Genomic DNA, 20,420 nt, shown 5'->3' with positions numbered 1-20,420 from the left:
ATTTTATATATTTGTAACAAAGTATTAAGAAAAAAAGAGAGGAAGAAAGAAAGGAAGAAAAGGAACAGAGAAGAGAAAAAGGGATAGAGAAGGGGGGTGGGAGGGAGGGAGGGAGAGAGAGAAAGAGAGAGAGAGAGAGAGAGAGAGAGAGAGAGAGAGAGAGAGAGAGAAAGGAGGAAAAAAAACAGAGAGAGAGAGAGAGAGAGAGAGAGAGAGAGAGCAAGGTGAAGTAGAGAAAAACAGGGAGAGAAGAAAGGAGGGAGGGGGGAGGGGGGAGGGGGAGAAAAGGAAGAAATGGGCGAAATCAAATAAAAAGGGAAGTAAAAAAAAAGAAAGTAAAGAGAGAGGAAGAGAGAAAGAGAACAAGAAGAAAAGAAAAGAAAGACATAAAAAAGAGGTAAAATCTTTCAATAACATTAAATTTTTACATATATAATAGTCATTTCTTATTAATTTCTTTTAAACAAATTATTTGGAGAGAAGAGAATTAGTTTTTTTTTACAAATTTAGCCTTGCCTATTAATTAATGAAAATTGATACTATGTTGTACCTTCTTGATTTATTTGTTGCAGGACATTACTGTTTACTGGTACATCTTCAAAAAAATGTAATAGAACTATAATTATTTATGCACATTTATTTGGGATGATTAAAAATTAAAGCAGAAAAGTAAATAAATACCAGCCAAATGGGTTCCGACAAGGTAAGTTTAAACTACTTTCTTATACATATTTACATATACATATATATATACTTATATGTATATGTAAATGTATATATGTAGACTACACACACACACATATGTATATATATATGTATATATGTATATGTATATATATATTATGTAGTCTACATACATACTTATGGTAAAAAAAAATTTATTTTATATAATTTTATAGATTTATACTTACGTAAGTACAAAGAATTTTTAAACGGACAAAAGTGCTTATTTATTATTATATCAAATTATGTTCAATTAAACATGATTATATATGTATAAAAATTATTTTTTTTTTTCAGAAATTTTGTCAATAAAAAAGCATGTGTAAATCTATAAAACCATATAGAATTTTGTTTTAAATTATATTTTATTGATGTATTTATATGAAAATGTATTCGATAATTCATCAGATAACAGCTCAGGATTTTCAAGCTCCAGTAGTGGCTGTAGTTCCAGATTAAACTCCTTTTCAAGTAGTTTATCCAATAGTTCTGTCAGCTCTTCAGCTCGTTCCAGAGATCAAGGGAGAAAAAAAAATTATAGCAAAAGTGCTGATGCTTCATCAAGACATGACAATAAAGAGAAGAAAAGGGATAAAGAAAGAGAGAGGGAAAGGACAGAGATCGTGATAAAGAAAGGAGGAAAGGAAACAATGCTATTTCCAAAAAAACTAAACAAAAAGGACGATTCAGGTATCGTATGTTATAAAATTGATTCTTAATTTTTTTGTTTATATTGTGTTTATATTCAATTATTAAGTTAATAGTTGTTCGATGACTGATTGTTCTATCGTTAAGCTATATAATATTTTGAATTGTATTTTATTGATGCACTTATATGAAAATGTATTTGATAATTTATCAGACAACAGCTCAGGATCTTCAAGCTCCAGCAGTGGCTGTAGTTCTAGATCAAGCTTCTCTTCCAGTAATTCATCCAGTAGTTCTGTCAGCTCTTCAGCCAGTTTCAGAGATATCGGGAGGAAGAAAAGTCGTAGCAAAAGTGCCGTGCCTCACGGAGATATGATAATAAGAAGAAGGAAAAGGACAAAGAAAGAGAGAGAAAAAAAGATAGGAACAAGGCTAAAAATTGTGATAAAGAAAGAAAGAAAGGAAACAATGCTATTTCCGAAAAAGCTAAACAAAAATCAACGATCCAGGTATTATATTTGTTATAAAATTGATTCTTTTTTAATTTTTTTGGTTTATATTTAATTATCGAGTTAATAATTGTTTTTTTAATTTTGCAGATCTCCTTCTCTACATAGAAAGCGCAGAGAGCGTTCACCGATTCCTAGACTAACAAAAATACACATCGGTCATCTAATACGGAACGTCACCAAAGACCATGTTGTACAAATATTTCCGGCATATGATCAAATCAAGATAGTTGACTTTGCTTTAGATAAGTTTCATCTTAATCAGCTATATCGAATTTGAAACTGCGGATGAAGCCGAAAGTACTATGAAACACATGGACGGAGGTAAAATGTGATTCATATCGATTTTGTACTTAATAGACTATTTTATGATCATGTTAACGTATCTTGTCTATTTACAGGACAAAAAAATATATATATAGATGGCCAAGAAATAACGGTTGCTCCAGTATTATTACCAAAACCCCGACTATTGCCAATGCGACGCATGTCACCGGATATGGGAAACGCAGGCCACCACGATGGGGTGGTTAGTGATAAGAACACCCCGCCACGTTATCGCAGATGTCGTAGATGTTTGCCGTTCATGAATCGTCGTAGAAGCTCGCAATCACCACAGCGCAGAATAAAAACTCGGTCGCGGAACCCATCAGGAAATCCTCGATATTGACGTACACCGTCATCGTTACACAAGATCCAGCTCGAGTAGTTCTCGATAATGTTTTTTTTTGTTTCCTCATAGAGGAAACTTTGTTTTCATGAAAAAAAAATTTTTGGAGTTGCCGCTGCTAATGTGTTCAAAATGTTCTAAAACGTCAAGAAATTGTATTTTTAAAAAGTGTCTGTGTGTGTGTGTGTGTGTGTGTGTATGTGTGTATGTACAGATTTGATGTCCGTGGATGCTCTAACTTTCGTAAAATGTAAAATGATGCATTTTTTTAAACGATAGAGCATCATGTAAGAAAGGATGAGATTGTATTTGGTGACAATCAGTAAAGGGTTTCTTTTTTTTTTAATTTTCAAATTTTTTTAGAAATGTCTATTTTCGCTGTAACTTCCGCAAATTTTGAGATATCGAGATGATTTTTTTTTTAATGATAGAGTCATGTAAAGGAAATTAGGGTTGAATTTAATGAAGATCAGTAAAGGGGTTATTTAAAAAATGTTTTTGAATTTTTGAGAAATGTTTATTTTCGCTGTAACTTCCGCAAATTTTGAGATATTGGTCTGTTTCAAATTCCATATATAACTCATTAAGATTTGGTTGATTAGATCTAATTTTGTAAAGTTTTTATGTTTGTACGCATTCCCTGATTATTTAAAAATTTGTATCTCATGAAGTAATAAACCAAATCTCTCTTAATGAATTATATATAAAATAGGGGGGTAGAAAAGACTAAATTAAATATAATTAGAAAATTACAGTGTATTGATACTATACAATAATCTTTCATTAGTAAAAGTTCAAAGAACGTTCTTTTCTATTTTCCGACAGATTATTTAAAAAAAAATGGTACAAATTAGAAATTTGCACGTTGCTTCCTCATCATTTCAAAGAGAGGAAATTAGAAATTAGCACATTGCTTAATCAACATTTAAAGACGCACACAAATAAGCATCCTCTATGAGGAAACCAAAATAATAAATAATAATTGCATCAAATAAAATACAAGCTTCCTCATAAGAGGAGCTTTGTGTGCGTCTTTAAATGTTGATTAAGCAATATGCTAATTTCTAATTTCTAATTTATACCATTTTTTTTATTATATTGTATATATAAAATATTGTACTAGATATGATCATTGTTATATAGTTGTTCCACTGTACTAAAAAAGTAATGTGTAACAACTATGTCTTAAGCTACAACTACATCTATCGTAATGTTCATCGTAAACGATCGTAACGCTTGTCGTAATCGCTATCGTAAGCTCATCGTATGAGTTGATTCAGCTTGAACTCTTTACGATTACGACGCTTGTTTGGCGTTACAACATAACTTAACTTGTCAGTTTTCTCGACATGTGAAAAAAAAATGTGTTTATAGATAATATAGATATATTATATATAGATATACAGTTTACGACGGCTTCATTGCTTATAACCTGCACGATCAAAGCGTTACGATAGATGAGTTGTAGCTTTAATAATGATAAGGTCCGCCAATGGCAATCATGAACTCATTTATATACATATATTATAAAAGCTTCACGTTTCGTCAAAGTACACTTTTGAAAAATATTAATTTCGCAACACGTATCGATGGTTTTTCGTAATTAATACCTCCATTTTTTTGCAAACTATTTATAATATTTACGTCATTCACAACGATATTTATAATATAAATGAAAAATGTAGAAAGAATTAATGTAATAACTTAAAAAAAATTGATATTAACTGTAATTTTTTCTAAGTTTTCCTAATTTAATGTGCTAAAAAATGGATCATGGAATTTATTTTTTAAGTAATAATATATATAATTAATGCTATAATTTAGAATTATTTCAATAATAATTATAATTATAATAAAATTATAAAGAAATTTATTTGCTGTGTACAATTCTTAGATTTTTTTTACAATCAATGTTTTTATAAAGTAAAGAGAAGAAGAAGAAAAGAAATAAAACTTAAAAAAATTAATTTTGATCGAGAAGTTGATGTGTCTTGAGTCGATGTATCGCGCTGTCGATATATATTATTACTATCACTTTTCCACGCGAGAGTGGTTGGTTCATTAAGATGTCGGCGAGTTCGATAAATAAAGAAATAAAGAAAAACAAAGAAATAAAAAAAAATAAGTAAATAAATAAATAAACAGATAAATATAAATATAAATAAAAACAAAATATTAGGGATGGTAAAATAATAATTAAAAATAAAAAAAAAGATGGTGGTGGAAAAGATTAAAAGAATAGGGAAAAAAGGAAGAGCGGGAGAAGGAAAAGCAAAAGGAGGTATAGTGGGATAAAGAATGCGAAAAGTATGTAATAGATTATCTTTCGATAAATAAGAAAAATTAGTAACAAAGAACGAGTATGTGATAGATTATCTTTCAGTAAATAAAGTAAAAAATAAAGAAAATTAGAGGTGATGGTGGAAATATTGAAAAAATGGAAGGAGGTATATAATTAGTGAAGAAAAAGGAAGTATGGGAGAAGTAAAGCAGAGGGGATAACGAATGTGAAGTGTAAGGAAAAAAAAAGAAAAATGAGAGCCGATAAAGCGAAGTGTGATAAGTCTTATGCGAGAAGTAAAAAGAAAGAAGAAAACAAAATATGGGAGAGACAGATATGTGAAGTGAGCGGAGAGAAAATAAGAAACGAGAGGTGGCGAATGGACATTGGTACAATGGATGAGAAAGGGAATACATTTTAACGGAGAGAAATGGTGATGTGGGATGAGTGTTTTAAGGTGAAATAAAACGAAAAAAGTTTGAAGCGCGCGCGTAGCGCGCGTGCGTGCTAGTCCACTTTTAAAAAAGGCGTGTTACTTGAGTGAATTTCGTTTGTATCGTAAAATTGAAGCCTCTTTTCCGCGATGCCGATTGGCTATCTCGATTGATTGCCGCGCCGCGAGCTTGCTTCATCCCGTATGAGGGACTGTCATCGCGGAGTGTGGCGAGTTTCGTGCGTGTAGTGCGTCGTGTGTGTCATGATGTGACAGCTCGCGTCGTGTCGCGAGGTTAATCGACCCGCGTCGTGTCGCGAGGTTAATATTATTATTAATATTAACCTCGATAAAGGTGAGATCTGAATATATTTTTATATATTGTCGTTATTAAGAAACTAGATATATGTTAGATGGCTCGCGTAGGAAAGCTGCGGCGTATGCTGGAGGTCTCGCACTTGATCCGAAGAAAGGTTTCTATGACAAGCTGGGACTGCTGATGGACTTCAATTTCTGGTATTATACAAGATGTATTAATCCGAGTATTATACAAGTGTACAATTTGTGTTTTACCACCGTGCCCGGTGCGGGGTATGCTGACGCCGAGGTAATTTTCTTATATGCAAACAACATGAAGTAAATATCTGAACTAAAACATAATTTATACAGTGCAGCAATTAAATATTCTCGAGTTAAATCTGGAGTCAGGTATGATCCCGACGGAGAGTCACAAATTAGTCAAAAGCAGACAGCAGATCAAGCAACTCATGATCGAAAGCGCCGAATCTATTGCCGGAACAGAAAATGGATTATCATATCAGGCAAATGGCGTTGAACCTCACAGCCAATTCCATGTATGGATGCTTGGGGGCGATGTATTGTCGATTTTACGCTGAAGGTCTCGCCGTTCTGATAACAGGTAAGACGCAAAATATTTTATATTTAAAACGCCGATAACAAGAAGCATAATATATTATATAACACCATAATGTTTTTTTTACATAGGGCTATAGCCTAGGAGGAGGACGAGGATAAAGCGAAGAGGAAAAAGCAACGTAAAAAACGCAAAGAAAAAGAACGAGGAAAAAAACGTGACGAAGATAATGGCAAAGGAAAGTGGGAAACCATTAAAAGTGACGTGGCTATTCCTTTCGAGAAACCGAAGATGTTCGCTAAGGACGCAGAAATTAATATTGGTGCGATGTTGAAGGAACTTTCTGTCGGTATGTATCATGTTACGTGCTGGGAGTTAATAGCTTTCATCAGATGTAATGTAGCAACGTTAGTAGCGATTTGCGATTGGCGACAATGCAACGTAGTTGCTCAGCCACTGTACCGTGAATTAGACCTTCTTTAGGCTTATTGCTCTGTTGCATACGAAGAGGACGAGACCAATGTTCTCTTTGGCTTGTAGGTCCTTGCGAACTGTTGTTAAACATGAATTCCTTACAGTAATAATGTATAGATATTTACATTATTTTGTCGTAATTATTTAACATACGTTTGGTTTCTCCCGCTGGAACCGAAGATGTATAACGTATGTCTATAATTAAGTGCATACATAATACAATTGAACAAAACATTAAATGTTTTGAATATTTTCTTATTAATGTGAATATCTACATTATTACTGTAACGAATTCATGTTTAACAACAGTTCGCAGGGACCTAAAGGCCAAAGAGAACATCAGTCTCGTCCTCCTCGTATGCAGCAGAGCAATATAAGCCTAAAAAAGCTCTGGTTAACGGTACAGTGGCTGAGCAACTACGTTGCGTTGTTCATTTTCATTGGTCATATGAAGTTCGCACACGTCGAGCTTGACATCCTAAAGGTCACACTGCATTCTGAAAACGATACCGTGCAGGTTTGTTAGCGTATACGTGGTGTCACAGGCTGGAAGGTATTTTCTATGTTTTGGAAGTAAAATTTGGAAAATACAACATGCCATAATAAGCTCTAATCAGGAAATGTAAGTGTAATTAGTGCTATAAACATTCCGTTTAATAGTAATATAAAATTGTTCTTATAAACATTAATTATAATTAATTCAAGTTGTCTATTATTTGAAAAAAACTTGATTTTTAAAATTTTTAGATTTAAAAAAAAATAAAATAATTTAGATTTTCTAAAATTAATTGTGCTTATGCTATCGGAGAGGAAACACTTATTATAAAATTGATTATAATACCAAGACAATTATATATATAACGATTTCAGGTACGACGGCATTTTATTTTTTAAGTTAATGCTGAATGGAAAAATCTATAAGCATATTGCGGACAAGATGATGCCTAATCAGGATACAGCCACGAAAAAGAAAGATATGCGCATGGCAGGGAAATTAGCGCTATTCACAAGCTTTGTAAGCATATTTAATAACAACGAGGATTCTTTGAATTGAGCTCTGTCTTAAAATAGCATCAATTGAAGTGAATCCGCTGCTGAGTGTAGAAATTATACGATTTTATGCGTCACAACGAATAGACCAAGAGGAATGCTTTTTCCAGTCGATGGTTTTGAATGTTGCTAACGTATCTATTTCATTGCAAATGCATCATTATGAAATTATGATCGGTAGTAAATGAGAGATATGTGAATTAAAAAGATGTGTACATTACCCAAACAGTATCTTTGTATGATTACAAACTATCTTCATCTAATTTTTTAGTGACAATATCCGAATAATTTGCGTTAGTGTTTCTTTGTAAAAAAAATATGACGATTATATTGCAGTACATCTGATGATTTTAACATAATTATAGAGGTAAAGTGTGTAAATTGTTATCGTTCCATCCAAATGTAGCTTTTATGGTATCATTTATTGTATCGATACCTTAAGCTGTTTATAAAAAAGTAAAAAGTATTTTAAGACGAGAGAAAGATATAGAGATAGAAAAAGAAGAAAGAAGGAGAGAAGAGAAGGAACAATATAGAGAAATGTATAATATATTATAAAAATATTTATTATATTGCAAATATATTTAAATGTATATATTAGTTAACTTCTTTATATACACTACCCCTCACATTAATTTTAATATACAGGGTGTATCATTTTAAGTGAATAACAGATTCGTTGATTTCTCTGTAAAAGATGAACATCATGATACATGTTTTGCACAGAATTAATACACTTGCTGTTATAAACATTTCATTTGCATGCATTGCATTTTTATATAAATAATATGTAAAAATGCAATGCAAGTGTTGAAAGTGTTTATAACAGCAAATGTATTCATTTCTGTAAAAAACACGTATCATGTCCATCCTTTACAGAGAAATTAGCAATAATAGGGGTATATTGAAATTAATGAGCGGTAGTGTATACGTTCAAAAATTCATGGGTTTTATATCTCGTGCTTAAGTTACGAAAGTTACAGAAAATAAAGAAGAGAAAAAGAAGAAGAAGGAGATAGGAGAGTTGAGAGGAAGACTGGAGAGTATAGAGAGGGAGACAGATGGAAGGAACGAAGGGAGGGCAGGGAGAAGTGAAAGAGGAAGGAAAGTGGAAAATACGAAAAAGAGATAAAGCAATGGAAGCGTAGGTAAGAGAGCTAAAAAGGTGGAGAGAGTTAGAAGAGAGAGACGGAAGAAGGAACAATGTAGTAGTGAAAGGGGTGGAGGTAGAAGAGTGAAGGCAAAAGAAAACGGTAGAGAAGCTATGGCTAGAGATGGAGGAGGAGGGAGGAATGAAAAAAGTAAAAGAGATAGGAAAAAAGACGGAGAAAGAGAAGATAATTTTAGTTAGGTTAAAATATAGAGTAAGGAAAAGAGAGGTAATGCAGAAGAAGAACGTGTTGAAAGGGAGTATGGAAAGAATAGAGAATGACATGACCTTGAAGGAAAGAAAAATGCAATGAAACCTAGAGAGGATAGCTGAGAAGGAGAAAAGGAATAGGAGAGATTGGGTAAAGTACGGAAAGATTTGGATAGAGGGGAAGTGGTGGAGTTGGGATGAGGAAAAAGAAGTCCTGATAGATGGAAGAGGAAATGAGAGAGAGAAGAGCAAGAAAAAAAGGGGGGAGAAAGAGGAACAGAAAAGAAGAAAAAAAGTAGAAGAGATGGAGACGGAAAAATGAAATAGAAAGGTAGTGAGGAGGGAGGAGAAACGATGGGAGGGGAGGGAGAGTTAGGGAAAAAAAGAGTGTGGTGAGGCTAAGGAAAAGGAGGAAAGGTGTCAGACAGAGTAAAGTGTGGAATGTAAAAAAAGTGAAAAAGAGAAAAAAGAGGGGGAGGGGGAAGAAATGAATATAGGAGAGAAAAAGAGGGGAAGGGACAGCAAGGAAGCTTAAAGATAGGCTTTTGAAATGTAGCGGGAGTGAAGGGAAAACAGGAAGGGTTTGGGAAAGGATAAAAAAATGGGATGTCGTGGGGTTTGTAGAAACGTGACTGAAACAGGAGGAATGGGAGAAGATGAAGAATAGCGTGCCAAAGGAGTTCAACTGGAGGATACAGGGTGCAAAGAAAGAAAGATTTGAAAGATGAGGAAGAGCAATAGGTGGGATAGAAGGAATAGAAGAAGATTGGATAAAGTACGATAAAATTTGGATAGAGGTGAAGTGGTGGAGTTGGGATGAGGAAAAAAGTCCTGGCAGAAAGAACAAGAAAAAGGAGGGGGAGAAAAAAAAATAGAGAAAGAGAGAAAGAGTGGAAAAGAGGGAAACGGAAAAATAAAATGTAAAGGTAGTGAGGAGGGAGGAAAAACGATGGGAAAGGAGGGTAGAGAAAAGAGGGAGGAGAGGGAGAGTAGGAAAAAAGGGAGTGTGGTGAAGGTTGTGGGAGGGGAAAAAGAAATCAAAGAGGGTAAAGTGGGGAAAGTAAAAATGAGTGAAAAAGAGGAAAAAAAGGGGAGAAAAAGAGAAGAAAGAAGGAAGGAAAGAAAAAACAGGAAGAAATCCTAAAGATAGGTTTTTGGAATGTAGCGGGAATGAAGGGAAAACAGGAAGGGTTTTGGGAACAGATAAAAGAGTGGGATGTCGTGAGGTTAGTGGAGACGTGGCTGGAACAGGAGAAATGGGAGAAGATGAAGAATAAGGTGCCAAAGGAGTTTAACTGGAGTATACAGGGTGTAAAGAAAGAAAGAGTTAGAAGAAAATGAAGAACAATAAGTGGAATAATGATGGGAGTCAGAAAAGAGTTAGAAGAGGAAGAAGAATGGGTGGAGGAGGAGGGTTTAATGATTAGAGAAGTAAGATGAAAGAAGGAAAATGGAGATTAGCAACAGTTTACGTAAGCGGCAACTTGGACAATGTAATGGGTAAGATAAAATCGGTAAAAGAGGAGGTCAGGAGAGAGGAGAAGTGGATAGTGGGGAGCGATTTCAATGCGAGAACAGGGGTGAAAGGAGCGCTAAAAAATGAAGAAGAGGGAGTTGAAAGAAAATCGAAAGATAAAATGATAAATAGGTAGGGGAAAGGGCTGATTAGATGGGTGGAAGAGGAAAAGTGGGAAATTATGAACGGAACAAAGGAGGGAGATGAGGAGAAGAAGGTGACTTTTACAGGAGGAAAGGGGGAAACAGTGATCAATTACGTAATAGGAGAAAAGCTTGTGAAAGAGTGACAAGATTGGAGGTGAGGTGTAAGCTAGATTCAGATCACCAATCAGTAGCAGTACCGGTAGACAAAAGTTCGATTGTGATTGGTCAATTTCTTACGGGCTTAGAGCTTAAATATTCTTTAAAGCAAGGTTGTAGACCAGCACTTAAGATCTATCCAGACAAACTTGCATAGTTCATAAACATAAGCATAAGAAAATTGATTTGTTTATATACATGTGCATAAGGAAATAGACCAATCCATTTTCATATGCATATGTTTATGTACTTATGCAAGTTTGTCTGGATAGATCCTTAAGCGGGGAGCACACACTTCTGTACAACGCATAATGCGTAAGCATAAGAAAATTGATTGATCCATACACATGTGCATAAGGAAATAGACCAATCAGATTTCTTATGCTTACGCATTATGCGCTGTGCAGAAGTGTGCGTGCTCCCCGCTTTAGGATCTCTAGGTTAACCGAAACTCCATAAGCGCGTGTTTTGACATATGCGTACTAGTCGTATATGAAATAAAAAATATTTTATAAACATACAAATGACATTGTGACATGTAATTAAAATAAAAGTAATAAACAATTATACAGTAACAAAATGAGAAAACTTGTATTATAAAAATAAATAAAAAAATGTATAAATGTATGGATAAATTATATAATAAGATAATAAGAAATTTATACTGGTACTGTAATAAATTGACGAGTGACGAATTACGTATATTACAAATATGTTACTATGTAATTTTATGATTTTTGTACGAACAACAACATTATAATGAACAGCACAAACCTTAAAAGTTATATTATGTACACACATATATAATGATTAATTATTATTGCTCATTAAATGTAGTTACTCGTACAAAAATAATAAAATTACAAAACATATTTGTAATATATATGTATGAATTTTTATTACTTTTATTTTAATTACGTGCTACAACGTCACATGTATGTTTTTTAAATATTTATTATTCCATATATGGCGAGTATGCATATGTCAAAATTATATATGTAATATTCTAAAGGCCATTGCATGTACAAAAATTTTAGTAGTAATCGCAAGGCCGTAAAAAAATTGACCAATCACAATCAATTATTCTTTGACCGCAAGAAAAATTATTGATTATGATTGGTTAGTTTTTTTACTGTCTTGCGATTACTATTAAAATTTTTGTACGTGCAATGGCCTTTGGAGCTCAGACATAATGAGAAAAATAAAGAATAAAATAAAGAAATAAGGAAGAAGGCATATGTTGGATCTCTTTAATGTATACGGGTACTGAAGTGAGATGCATTTTTTTATGCCTTTATCTTATTCTTATTGTGCGCGAATGGTCGAAGGAGTCGCGGGAAGGAAGGAATTAATTCGTAGAAAGTTTTCTTTTGTGAAATTTCTATAATCCAAGAATGTACAGTATTTACAAGGGTATAATACACACGAACGACGGCTATTCCCGCGCGTGAAAATAAGACCTCGAAAGTGCGAGTAACTTTAACACGCTCGTTCCGAGAAACTTTCGTACGATTTCGGGCTCGCGCGCGAAGGTCCGGAGTTTTATACCCACGACCTCCGAATTCTCTCGAATCTTCCGGACCCCCGGTAACGAGCCGAAAATTCAGCTGAGCCAATCCGCTGTCGGCGTCTCGAGAAATTAGTTTTACGTACGTCACGTTGAACTCGAGGCCGGCCACCGATCAGCTGTTTTGAAATAATTTCGGTTTTTCTGCCCTTCAGAGTAAAGTCGACCAAATTCGCAGAAGTATCGGTATATTTCCTAGTATACATTCGAAGGACAGAAAAACAGAGTTCCACGGTGGCCTATATTTACTCGCTCCTTTGTCTCGGGGACTCGGTGCGCGAGGCATACCCCGGGACAGAGCGAGCAAATAATCAGTTTTTGTTCGATCGCGAACATTCCGCCCGCCTCGTATGGTGCAACCTACGAATGATACTGTGGTAACGTCGCAACCGAACACGCGCCGAGAACGTGGACGCGCTTGGCCGAATAGCACGCGATGGAACGCAAGTACGTCTCGCAACACAGGCGAGGGGATATTATGTACGTTTAGACTTTACGCTTCTCGCTATCGGCGAGCTCACACTGAGCACAATATTAACGATAATTTTACAAGGCAATATTTTGTACAAAGCTACGCAAATTATTAAGGAAAAATTAAATTTGACCGTTAGTATGTACCGGGGATGTACTTAGCGGACGTCATCAGACGCGGCGCTCACGGGGAGGAGAACGAGCTTACTCACGGGCCGGGTAAAGCGCGAGGTAGCCGTTCGAACGGAGACCACGCGGACGTGGCCGTCTCCCCCGGGGTGCAGCTCCTCGATTCTCGCTAGAGGCCATTTCGTCGGTGGGGTCGTTTCGCTCCTCAGGAGGCACAATCGGCCGACCTGAATTTCCTCGCTAGCTTTGACCCATTTTGGCCGGTGCGCCAGCGTGTGGAGATATTCCTTTGACCACCGGTCCCAGAATTGATCCCGAATTCTTTGCAGCAGCTGCCACCGGGAGAGACGGCTCGTTGACTCCTCGGCTAGAGACGGCTCGGGTACTGCTTTGAGTGCTGAGCCGATGAGGAAGTGGCCCGGCGTCAGCGCGGTTAAGTCCTCCGGGTCATCTGATAGGGCTTGGAGCGGGCGTGAGTTCAAGCACGCTTCGACTTGCGCAAGGACGGTGGCCATCTCCTCGTACGTTAGTTTCGTTTCGCCTATGACCCGCCTCAAGTGCAACTTCATTGATTTCACGGCGGCCTCCCAAATTCCGCCGAAGTTAGGCGCCGCCGGAGGGTTGAAATGCCACTGTATGCTCTCTTCTGCGACGCGTGCTGCGATTCGTCGGCCTTCCTGGTCGCTAGCGGAGAACAAGGCTTTCAGCTGAGCGTCGGCTCCGACGAAGTTCGTCCCGCAATCGCTATAAAGCGCGCGACACAGGCCTCGGCGGGCGACGAATCGGCGTAGGGCGGCCAGGAACGCCTCCGCGGAGTAGTCCGACGCTACATCTAAATGAACGGCTCTGGAACTCAAACAAATAAAGACAGTAATAAACGCTTTGGCTGCGTGGTGTCCTCGGCCTTTGGACGTCCGCAGCCATACTGGACCGGCATAGTCGATGCCCGTGTTAAGAAACGGGCGAGATGGGGTCACCCTGGGCGGCGGCAGGTCCCCCATGAGCGGCTGCGGCGAGGCCGCCCGCCATCGCAGACAGATTAAGCAGCGGTGGATGCAGCCCTTTACAAGTGAGCGACCTCGGGGTATCCAAAACTCCTGCCGGATGGAACTCAGCGTCATTTGCACACCTCCGTGCAGCGTCCGTCGATGGTGAGCATCGATGACGAGCCGCGTGAAATGTGACTCACTCGGCAGGATCATCGGGTGCTTTGCGTCGGGAGCTAGGGGGGCGTGCCGGAGTCGCCCTCCCACTCGCAGGATCCCTTGCTCGTCTCGAAGCGGGTTTAGCTTAGCGAGGCTACTGCGTGCCGGCAGCTGCTCGCCCTTTGAAATCGCTCTCAGCTCCCCGCTAAATGCTGCTTCTTGCACCACTCGGATCCAGCCACGCCGGGCGTCATCGAGCTCGGAAAACCGGAGTACGAGCGGGGCTTCGAAATCGATTTGAGAGTCAGCGACGGTCCTCTGCCGGGGCAATCGCCGCAGCCAGCGACGGCACCAGGCCGTCCGTCGTAACAGTCGTGTCAGGGAGGAACATCCCGTCAACTCTGAGGGCTCGTCGATCTTCTCCGTGGGCGTGGCCGTTGCGTGCACAGCCGTTCGCCGATCCGGCAGGCTAGCAGGAAGCTCGGTTTCCGGAAGGGCGGTCCACGGGCCGGATTCGGTCCTTAGCCAGGATGGGCCGCGCCACCAGAGCGGGTGGTTTACCAGCTCTGTTGAGGATATGCCGCGCGAAGCGCAATCGGCGGGGTTCTCTCGCCCGGGAACGTGGTGCCAGATTGCGTCAGGCAGCGTCGTCTGGATTTCGCTTACCCTATTGGCTACATAGGTTTTCCAGGCCGATGGATGTCCGCGGATCCAGCCCAGCACAACCTTGGCGTCCGACCACAGATGCGAGGGGACATTCCTCGCTTCGAGGACTCGCTGAACGTGAGCCATTAGTCGCACAAGCAAGGTCGCGGCGCTCAGCTCCAAACGCGGCAAGGTCACCTGTTTCAGCGGTGCAACCTTCGTTTTTGCCTCGAGCAGCCTCACTTCCACTTCTCCGTCTCCTCTCTCGACTCGCAAATAGATGACGGCGGCATAGGCTCGCTCCGAGGCGTCAGCAAAGCCATGGAGCTCCAGCCGGCAGCCCTCGTCTCCGCTCGTCAGCCAGCGCGGAACGCGGATGGCTTCCAGGGAGGGCAGATCAGACTGGAATGCTCTCCAGTTTTGCACATCTTCTTCCGGGAGCGGCTCGTCCCACTCAATCCCCAGCAACCACGTGGACTGGAAAAGGATCTTCGCGCGCACCGTGGCCGGGGCGAGCCACCCCAGTGGGTCGAATAGTCTTGCTGTCAGCGAGAGGACCGTTCGTTTTGTGAACGTTTCTGTCCGGATCAGCTGGGTCGCATACGAGAATTGATCGTCGTGCGGATGCCACCGCAGGCCCAAGGTCAGATGGCTCTCACCCGGCTGCCATCCTCGAGGCTCCTTCAGTAAACGATCCTCCACCGGCACGTCCTCCAGGAGAGTCTCGTCATTGGCGGACCACTTTTTCAGCGGGAAGCCGCCCGCCATGCAGATCCGCTCCAACTGTCTCCGTTTCTCTAAAGCGGCAGCCAGCGTTTTCGCTCCGGAGATCACGTCGTCCATGTAGGTGTCCTCCTCCAGGACGCTTGCTCCCTCCGGAAATCGATGCTTCTCATCCTTGGCAAGCTGGTGCATCGTACGAATTGCTTGGTGTGGAGAGCAGGCCAGGCCGTACGTAACAGTGGTGAGCCAATACTCTAGTATAGGCTCTCGTGGATCGAACCGCCAGAGAATCCGCAGCAAGTCCACATCCTCCTGATGGACGTCAATCTGCCGGTACATCTTCTCGATGTCCGTGGCGAAGACGAATCGATGGCGGCGCCATCGTAGAAGAACGTCCGTCAGCGCAGGCAACAGGTTGGGTCCGACCATCAGGCGCTGATTCAATGAGTCCCCGGACGGGACTGTAGCTGAGCCATTGAAGACTACTCTCAGCTTGGTCGTAGAGCTCGTCTCCCGCAGAACGCCGTGATGCGGCAAGTAACACACGCGAGCGCTAATCAAGTCGTCGCCGCGGACTGGCACCATATGCCCCAGCTCGGCATACTGCTTCATGAAATCCACGTACGCGGTCTGGAGGTCGGCATCCCGCGCGAACCGACTCTCCATGCTTCGAAGCACTCGCTCAGCTACGCGACGCGTTTCGGAGAGGTCCGGCAACGGCGAGATGAGAGGAAGGCGCACCACATAGCGTCCATCGGGCCGTCGCGAATGCGTCCGGACGAAATGTTCCTCGCACTCAGCTTCCTCCTTCGTGAGAGCCACCGCGCTCGACGGAACTTCCTCCTGCTCCCAAAACCGGCGCACCACGCTCACCAGATCTTCCTCGATCCGGCATTGGTGAGTGTACGCGACGTGTCCGGAAACGGAATCAGCGATCACTCCCGAGAGGATCCACCCCAACGTCGTGTTCTGGGCGACCGGTTCGCGAGGTCCTCCCTTCCGGAGCCCCGCACGGAGTATCGACGCGTAAATGTCGGCGCCGAGGAGTACATCGATCGGATCTGAAGAGCAAAATTCTGGATCCGCTAATTCTAGTCCGCGAAGGTGCGGCCAAGTAGCCGCTCCGGCTTCGATGCCACCGGCATACACGGTGAGCCGCGGGAACACGAGAGCGGACATGGTAAACGCCCGTCCCTCGCTCCGCGAGGACAGCGTCATCGCAACTCGACCTCGGGCTACTCCCGTTTGCAACCCGCCGATTCCGAAGACGTTCACCGCGACAGGAACGCGAGGCAGTCTCAATTGTTGCGCGAGTCGCTCCGAAATCATCGACGATTCCGAGCCTTGGTCTATCAAGGCTCGCGCGGTGTGCCAGGCACCGTGGCGATCGGCTACGCGGACGCGAGCGGTGGCAAGAAGCACCGCCACAGACTTGACGGGCGAATCCGTTGCTACGTGCGACGTCTTCGCGACCCCGAGCTCGCGACACGCGTCGTGGAGAGACGAATGATGGCGCGCCCCACACGCGTAACAGTTTTTCTTCCCGGCGCAGTCATCTAATTTGTGCTTCCCGAGGCAATTCACGCACAACCCGTTATCGTCGACGTATTGCTTCCGCTCGACGGCCGTCTTTTTCTTGTAGTCGTCGCAGAACATGAGTATGTGCTCTTTCTGGCAGAGAGAGCAACGGCCACGCTTTGCTTCACCCTTGCCATCCTGCTTTCGAGCGAGGTGATTCCGCGTCGATTTCTGCGTTCCGTCGCTCGCCTTGTTCGCGGCACCATCGGCTTTTACGGGGAGCATCGACTCCAACGTATGTAACCGGCGATCGAGGAATTGTTCGAGCAATATATACGACGGAGGCTCGCTCGCGGCACTTATGGAATTTTCCCACTCGCGACGCGATTGCGGATCTAAGAGTTCGACAGCGAGATAGACGAATAGATCCTCGCTGCGGCTAATCGCCCGACCGATACTGTCTAATGAGCTGACCGTGGCTTTTATGCTATGGAAGATCTTACGCAACTCGACGGCCGACTCGCTCTTCATCTTCGGTAAGGCGATGAAATTAGCGAGATACGCGCGCACTAGTAATCGCTTATTTTCGTAATACGCACTCAGAGTTTTCCACGCGCGCTCATAATTTTCGCCCGTCGTTGGCACATTGCGAATAAGAAGGTCAGCCTCACCTTTCAAGCAGGACTTCAAATAATGGAGTTTCTCCACCTTCGTCGTATCTGAGTCCTTCCCGATAATGGACAGGAACAAGTCGCGGAATGAAGGCCAATCTTCGTACTTTCCAGAGAAATGCGGTAGCTGTATACGAGGCAGAGTAGTGCGGGGAGTCGACTCCGCTGTACCGGCCGCTCCGGCGGCCTCGGCGGTGCTCTTCTCCTTGGCCTTCAGGATGCGGATGGCGTCTAAGAACGCTCCTTTCTGCTGCAGGAAGGCTTCCTCGGCTACCCCCGGCAAGTCTTGCTTCTGGTAGTCGAGCTTATCGAGAGCCTCCTGCGATTGTTGGAGCAATTGGTCATTTTGCGCTTCGAATTTCGCCCAGTTCGCTTCTAGAGCTTGAAGGCGCGCTTCGGCCAGCCCCAACGTGATCTTCGTCGGCCCCGACTTCTTGAAGTTTTCGTACGCGCGCGAAATGCGGCCGTACAGCTCGTTTTGGGAGCGGACGATTCCCTCTACTTCGCGACTCATGTCTTCTACCCGGCGGTCACTCGAAGCGCGAGAAGCTCACCAGGATCCTCACTCACACAATTCACGAATACCGGTCAAGCAGATCCGGCTCGAAGGACCATAAAATGTGCGCGAATGGTCGAAGGAGTCGCGGGAAGGAAGGAAGGAATTCGTAGAAAGTTGTCTTTTGTGAAATTTCTATAATCCAAGAATGTACAGTATTTACAAGTGTATAATACACACGAACGACGGCTATTCCCGCGCGTGAAAATAAGACCTCGAAAGTGCGAGTAACTTTAACACGCTCGTTCCGAGAAACTTTCGTACGATTTCGGGCTCGCGCGCGAAGGTCCGGAGTTTTATACCCACGACCTCCGAATTCTCTCGAATCTTCCGGACCCCCGGTAACGAGCCGAAAATTCAGCTGAGCCAATCCGCTGTCGGCGTCTCGAGAAATTAGTTTTACGTACGTCACGTTGAACTCGAGGCCGGCCACCGATCAGCTGTTTTGAAATAATTTCGGTTTTTCTGCCTTTCAGAGTAAAGTCGACCAAATTCGCAGAAGTATCGGTATATTTCCTAGTATACATTCGAAGGACAGAAAAACAGAGTTCCACGGTGGCCTATATTTACTCGCTCCTTTGTCTCGGGGACTCGGTGCGCGAGGCATACCCCGGGACAAAGCGAGCAAATAATCAGTTTTTGTTCGATCGCGAACACTTATAATAAGTTTTTTTTATTGTGTCTGAGCTTTAAAGGTCATTGCACGTACAAAAATTTTAGTATTCCAAATTTATGTATTTTATTTTTTTATGTATTTTATTGGGTTTAAAATGTTCAGCAGTATGTGGACATTGCCATGGCCAGACTTGCTTTAACGCAGACCTAATATATATAATCAAAAAATGTGTATGTGTGTGTGTGTGTGTGTGTGCTATGTCAGCTACGAAGATGAATCTCCAGATTTCTTGGCGGAAGCCATAGAAATTGATTTGCTTTATTAAATAAAGTATGGACTTTATATTTTTATGTGTTAAATAATTATAATACTTCCAAACTTTTAAGTGATATATTATAAATAAAATAATAGAATAAATAACGCGCGCGTAGCGCGCGCCCTTGTGTTGTTCTAGTCTATATCTATCCATAATAAAAAAAGTCATGTTTACCGAGAAGTGAGCTTTGCGAGTCGAATATCTCGCACGTAGTGTTGCCGCTTTTCCGCGTGCGTGATTGGCCGGTCGAAGCCGAGTGTGATCGCGGGAGATCGCGGCGAGCTTCGTGCGTGTGTGTCGTGAGTGTCGTGAAATCGTGATGTGACAGCTCGCGTCGTGTCGTTAGGAGGTTAATAATAATATTATAGAGAGCAAAGGGTTGATGATGATGATTAACGGCGAACTAATAAAAGTAGATCAATTTCGGAGAGAAGAAATAATAAATTGCACATGTGGTTTTATGGAAGAGGACGGTTTAATGATCTCTGTCTCTGCTGGCAACATGGACATTGTAATTTTATTGAAAAGGAAAAGGATGTTTCTGAGAAATATACATTTGTTACATATGTCAAAATCCATGTCGACTACGGCCGTCTAAGAAATATTATCACGATAAGGACTGGATCATGGAAGGAAAATTGTCAAGGTAATTTATTTATTAATATATTTACGTTTATATTTAGATTGTGCGTGTGGTTATAATTATTTATATATAGTAATCTGTTTATAAGTTATTTATTGATTTTTTAATTTGCAGCTTGTCTAACCTAACTCGAAATCATCAGTATAAGATAAATCAAAGGATTGCAATGTTGAAGCGTTCTTATGACTTGGTTGCTGCACTTTTACAAATTCAATAACTTCTTCATTGTCTGTGCGTTAAAATCAACGTGGCACATTAAGTTATAAAGTTATATACGTCTGCCTTCTTGGAAAAGTTTTTTTGTCTGCATTATAACGACTAATTATGGAAGAGGACGGTTTAATGATCTCTGTTTCTGCTGGCAACATGGACATTGTAATTTTATTGAAAAGGGAAAGGATGTTGTAGGATACGCGACTTGAGAACATTGTGCAATACGCGACGAGAGAACACTGTAATACCGGCCTTTCCGAACACACCGATTTTGATTCCGCCTAGTAACAGAGGCGCTGTAGTATTTCATCTTCCGGTTGACATCCCGGCCGCAGGCAGTCTTCCGCTGTCTAGCGCTAAGAACACA

General features: G+C 41.4%; 1 protein-coding gene and 1 pseudogene across 2 annotated transcripts in view; one reads left to right on the top strand and one right to left on the bottom strand.

Moving 5' to 3' along the window:
• The window catches only part of LOC143903387 (uncharacterized), a 42,991-nt pseudogene extending 34,772 nt beyond the window's left edge, over nt 1-8,219 (top strand). Inside the window, exons 5-13 of the transcript XR_013258707.1 lie at nt 573-703; nt 1,132-1,413; nt 1,586-1,880; nt 1,971-2,204; nt 2,282-5,619; nt 5,691-5,871; nt 5,934-6,183; nt 6,270-6,487; nt 7,483-8,219. The product of XR_013258707.1 is annotated as an uncharacterized LOC143903387 (transcript). The remainder of the gene's footprint in view (nt 1-572; nt 704-1,131; nt 1,414-1,585; nt 1,881-1,970; nt 2,205-2,281; nt 5,620-5,690; nt 5,872-5,933; nt 6,184-6,269; nt 6,488-7,482) is intronic.
• A 4,817-nt stretch (nt 8,220-13,036) lies between these two features.
• On the bottom strand, nt 13,037-18,223 carry LOC143903506 (uncharacterized). The gene has a single exon (XM_077417147.1). It carries the CDS (start codon nt 18,221-18,223, stop codon nt 13,037-13,039), a length of 5,187 nt encoding a protein of 1,728 aa, XP_077273273.1.
• Nucleotides 18,224-20,420: the final 2,197 nt, after the last annotated feature.

The sequence above is a fragment of the Temnothorax americanus genome, unplaced genomic scaffold (genome assembly GCF_048541705.1).
Source record: "Temnothorax americanus isolate GAGA-0224 unplaced genomic scaffold, ASM4854170v1 Scaffold105, whole genome shotgun sequence".
Taxonomy (NCBI): Eukaryota; Metazoa; Arthropoda; class Insecta; order Hymenoptera; family Formicidae; genus Temnothorax; species Temnothorax americanus.
This window is presented reverse-complemented; position numbering and strand designations above follow the sequence as displayed.

Excerpts from the sequence above, each read along its gene's own strand:
- LOC143903506 (XM_077417147.1), bottom strand. The coding sequence starts at position 18,223 with ATGAGTCGCGAAGTAGAGGGAATCGTCCGCTCCCAAAACGAGCTGTAC.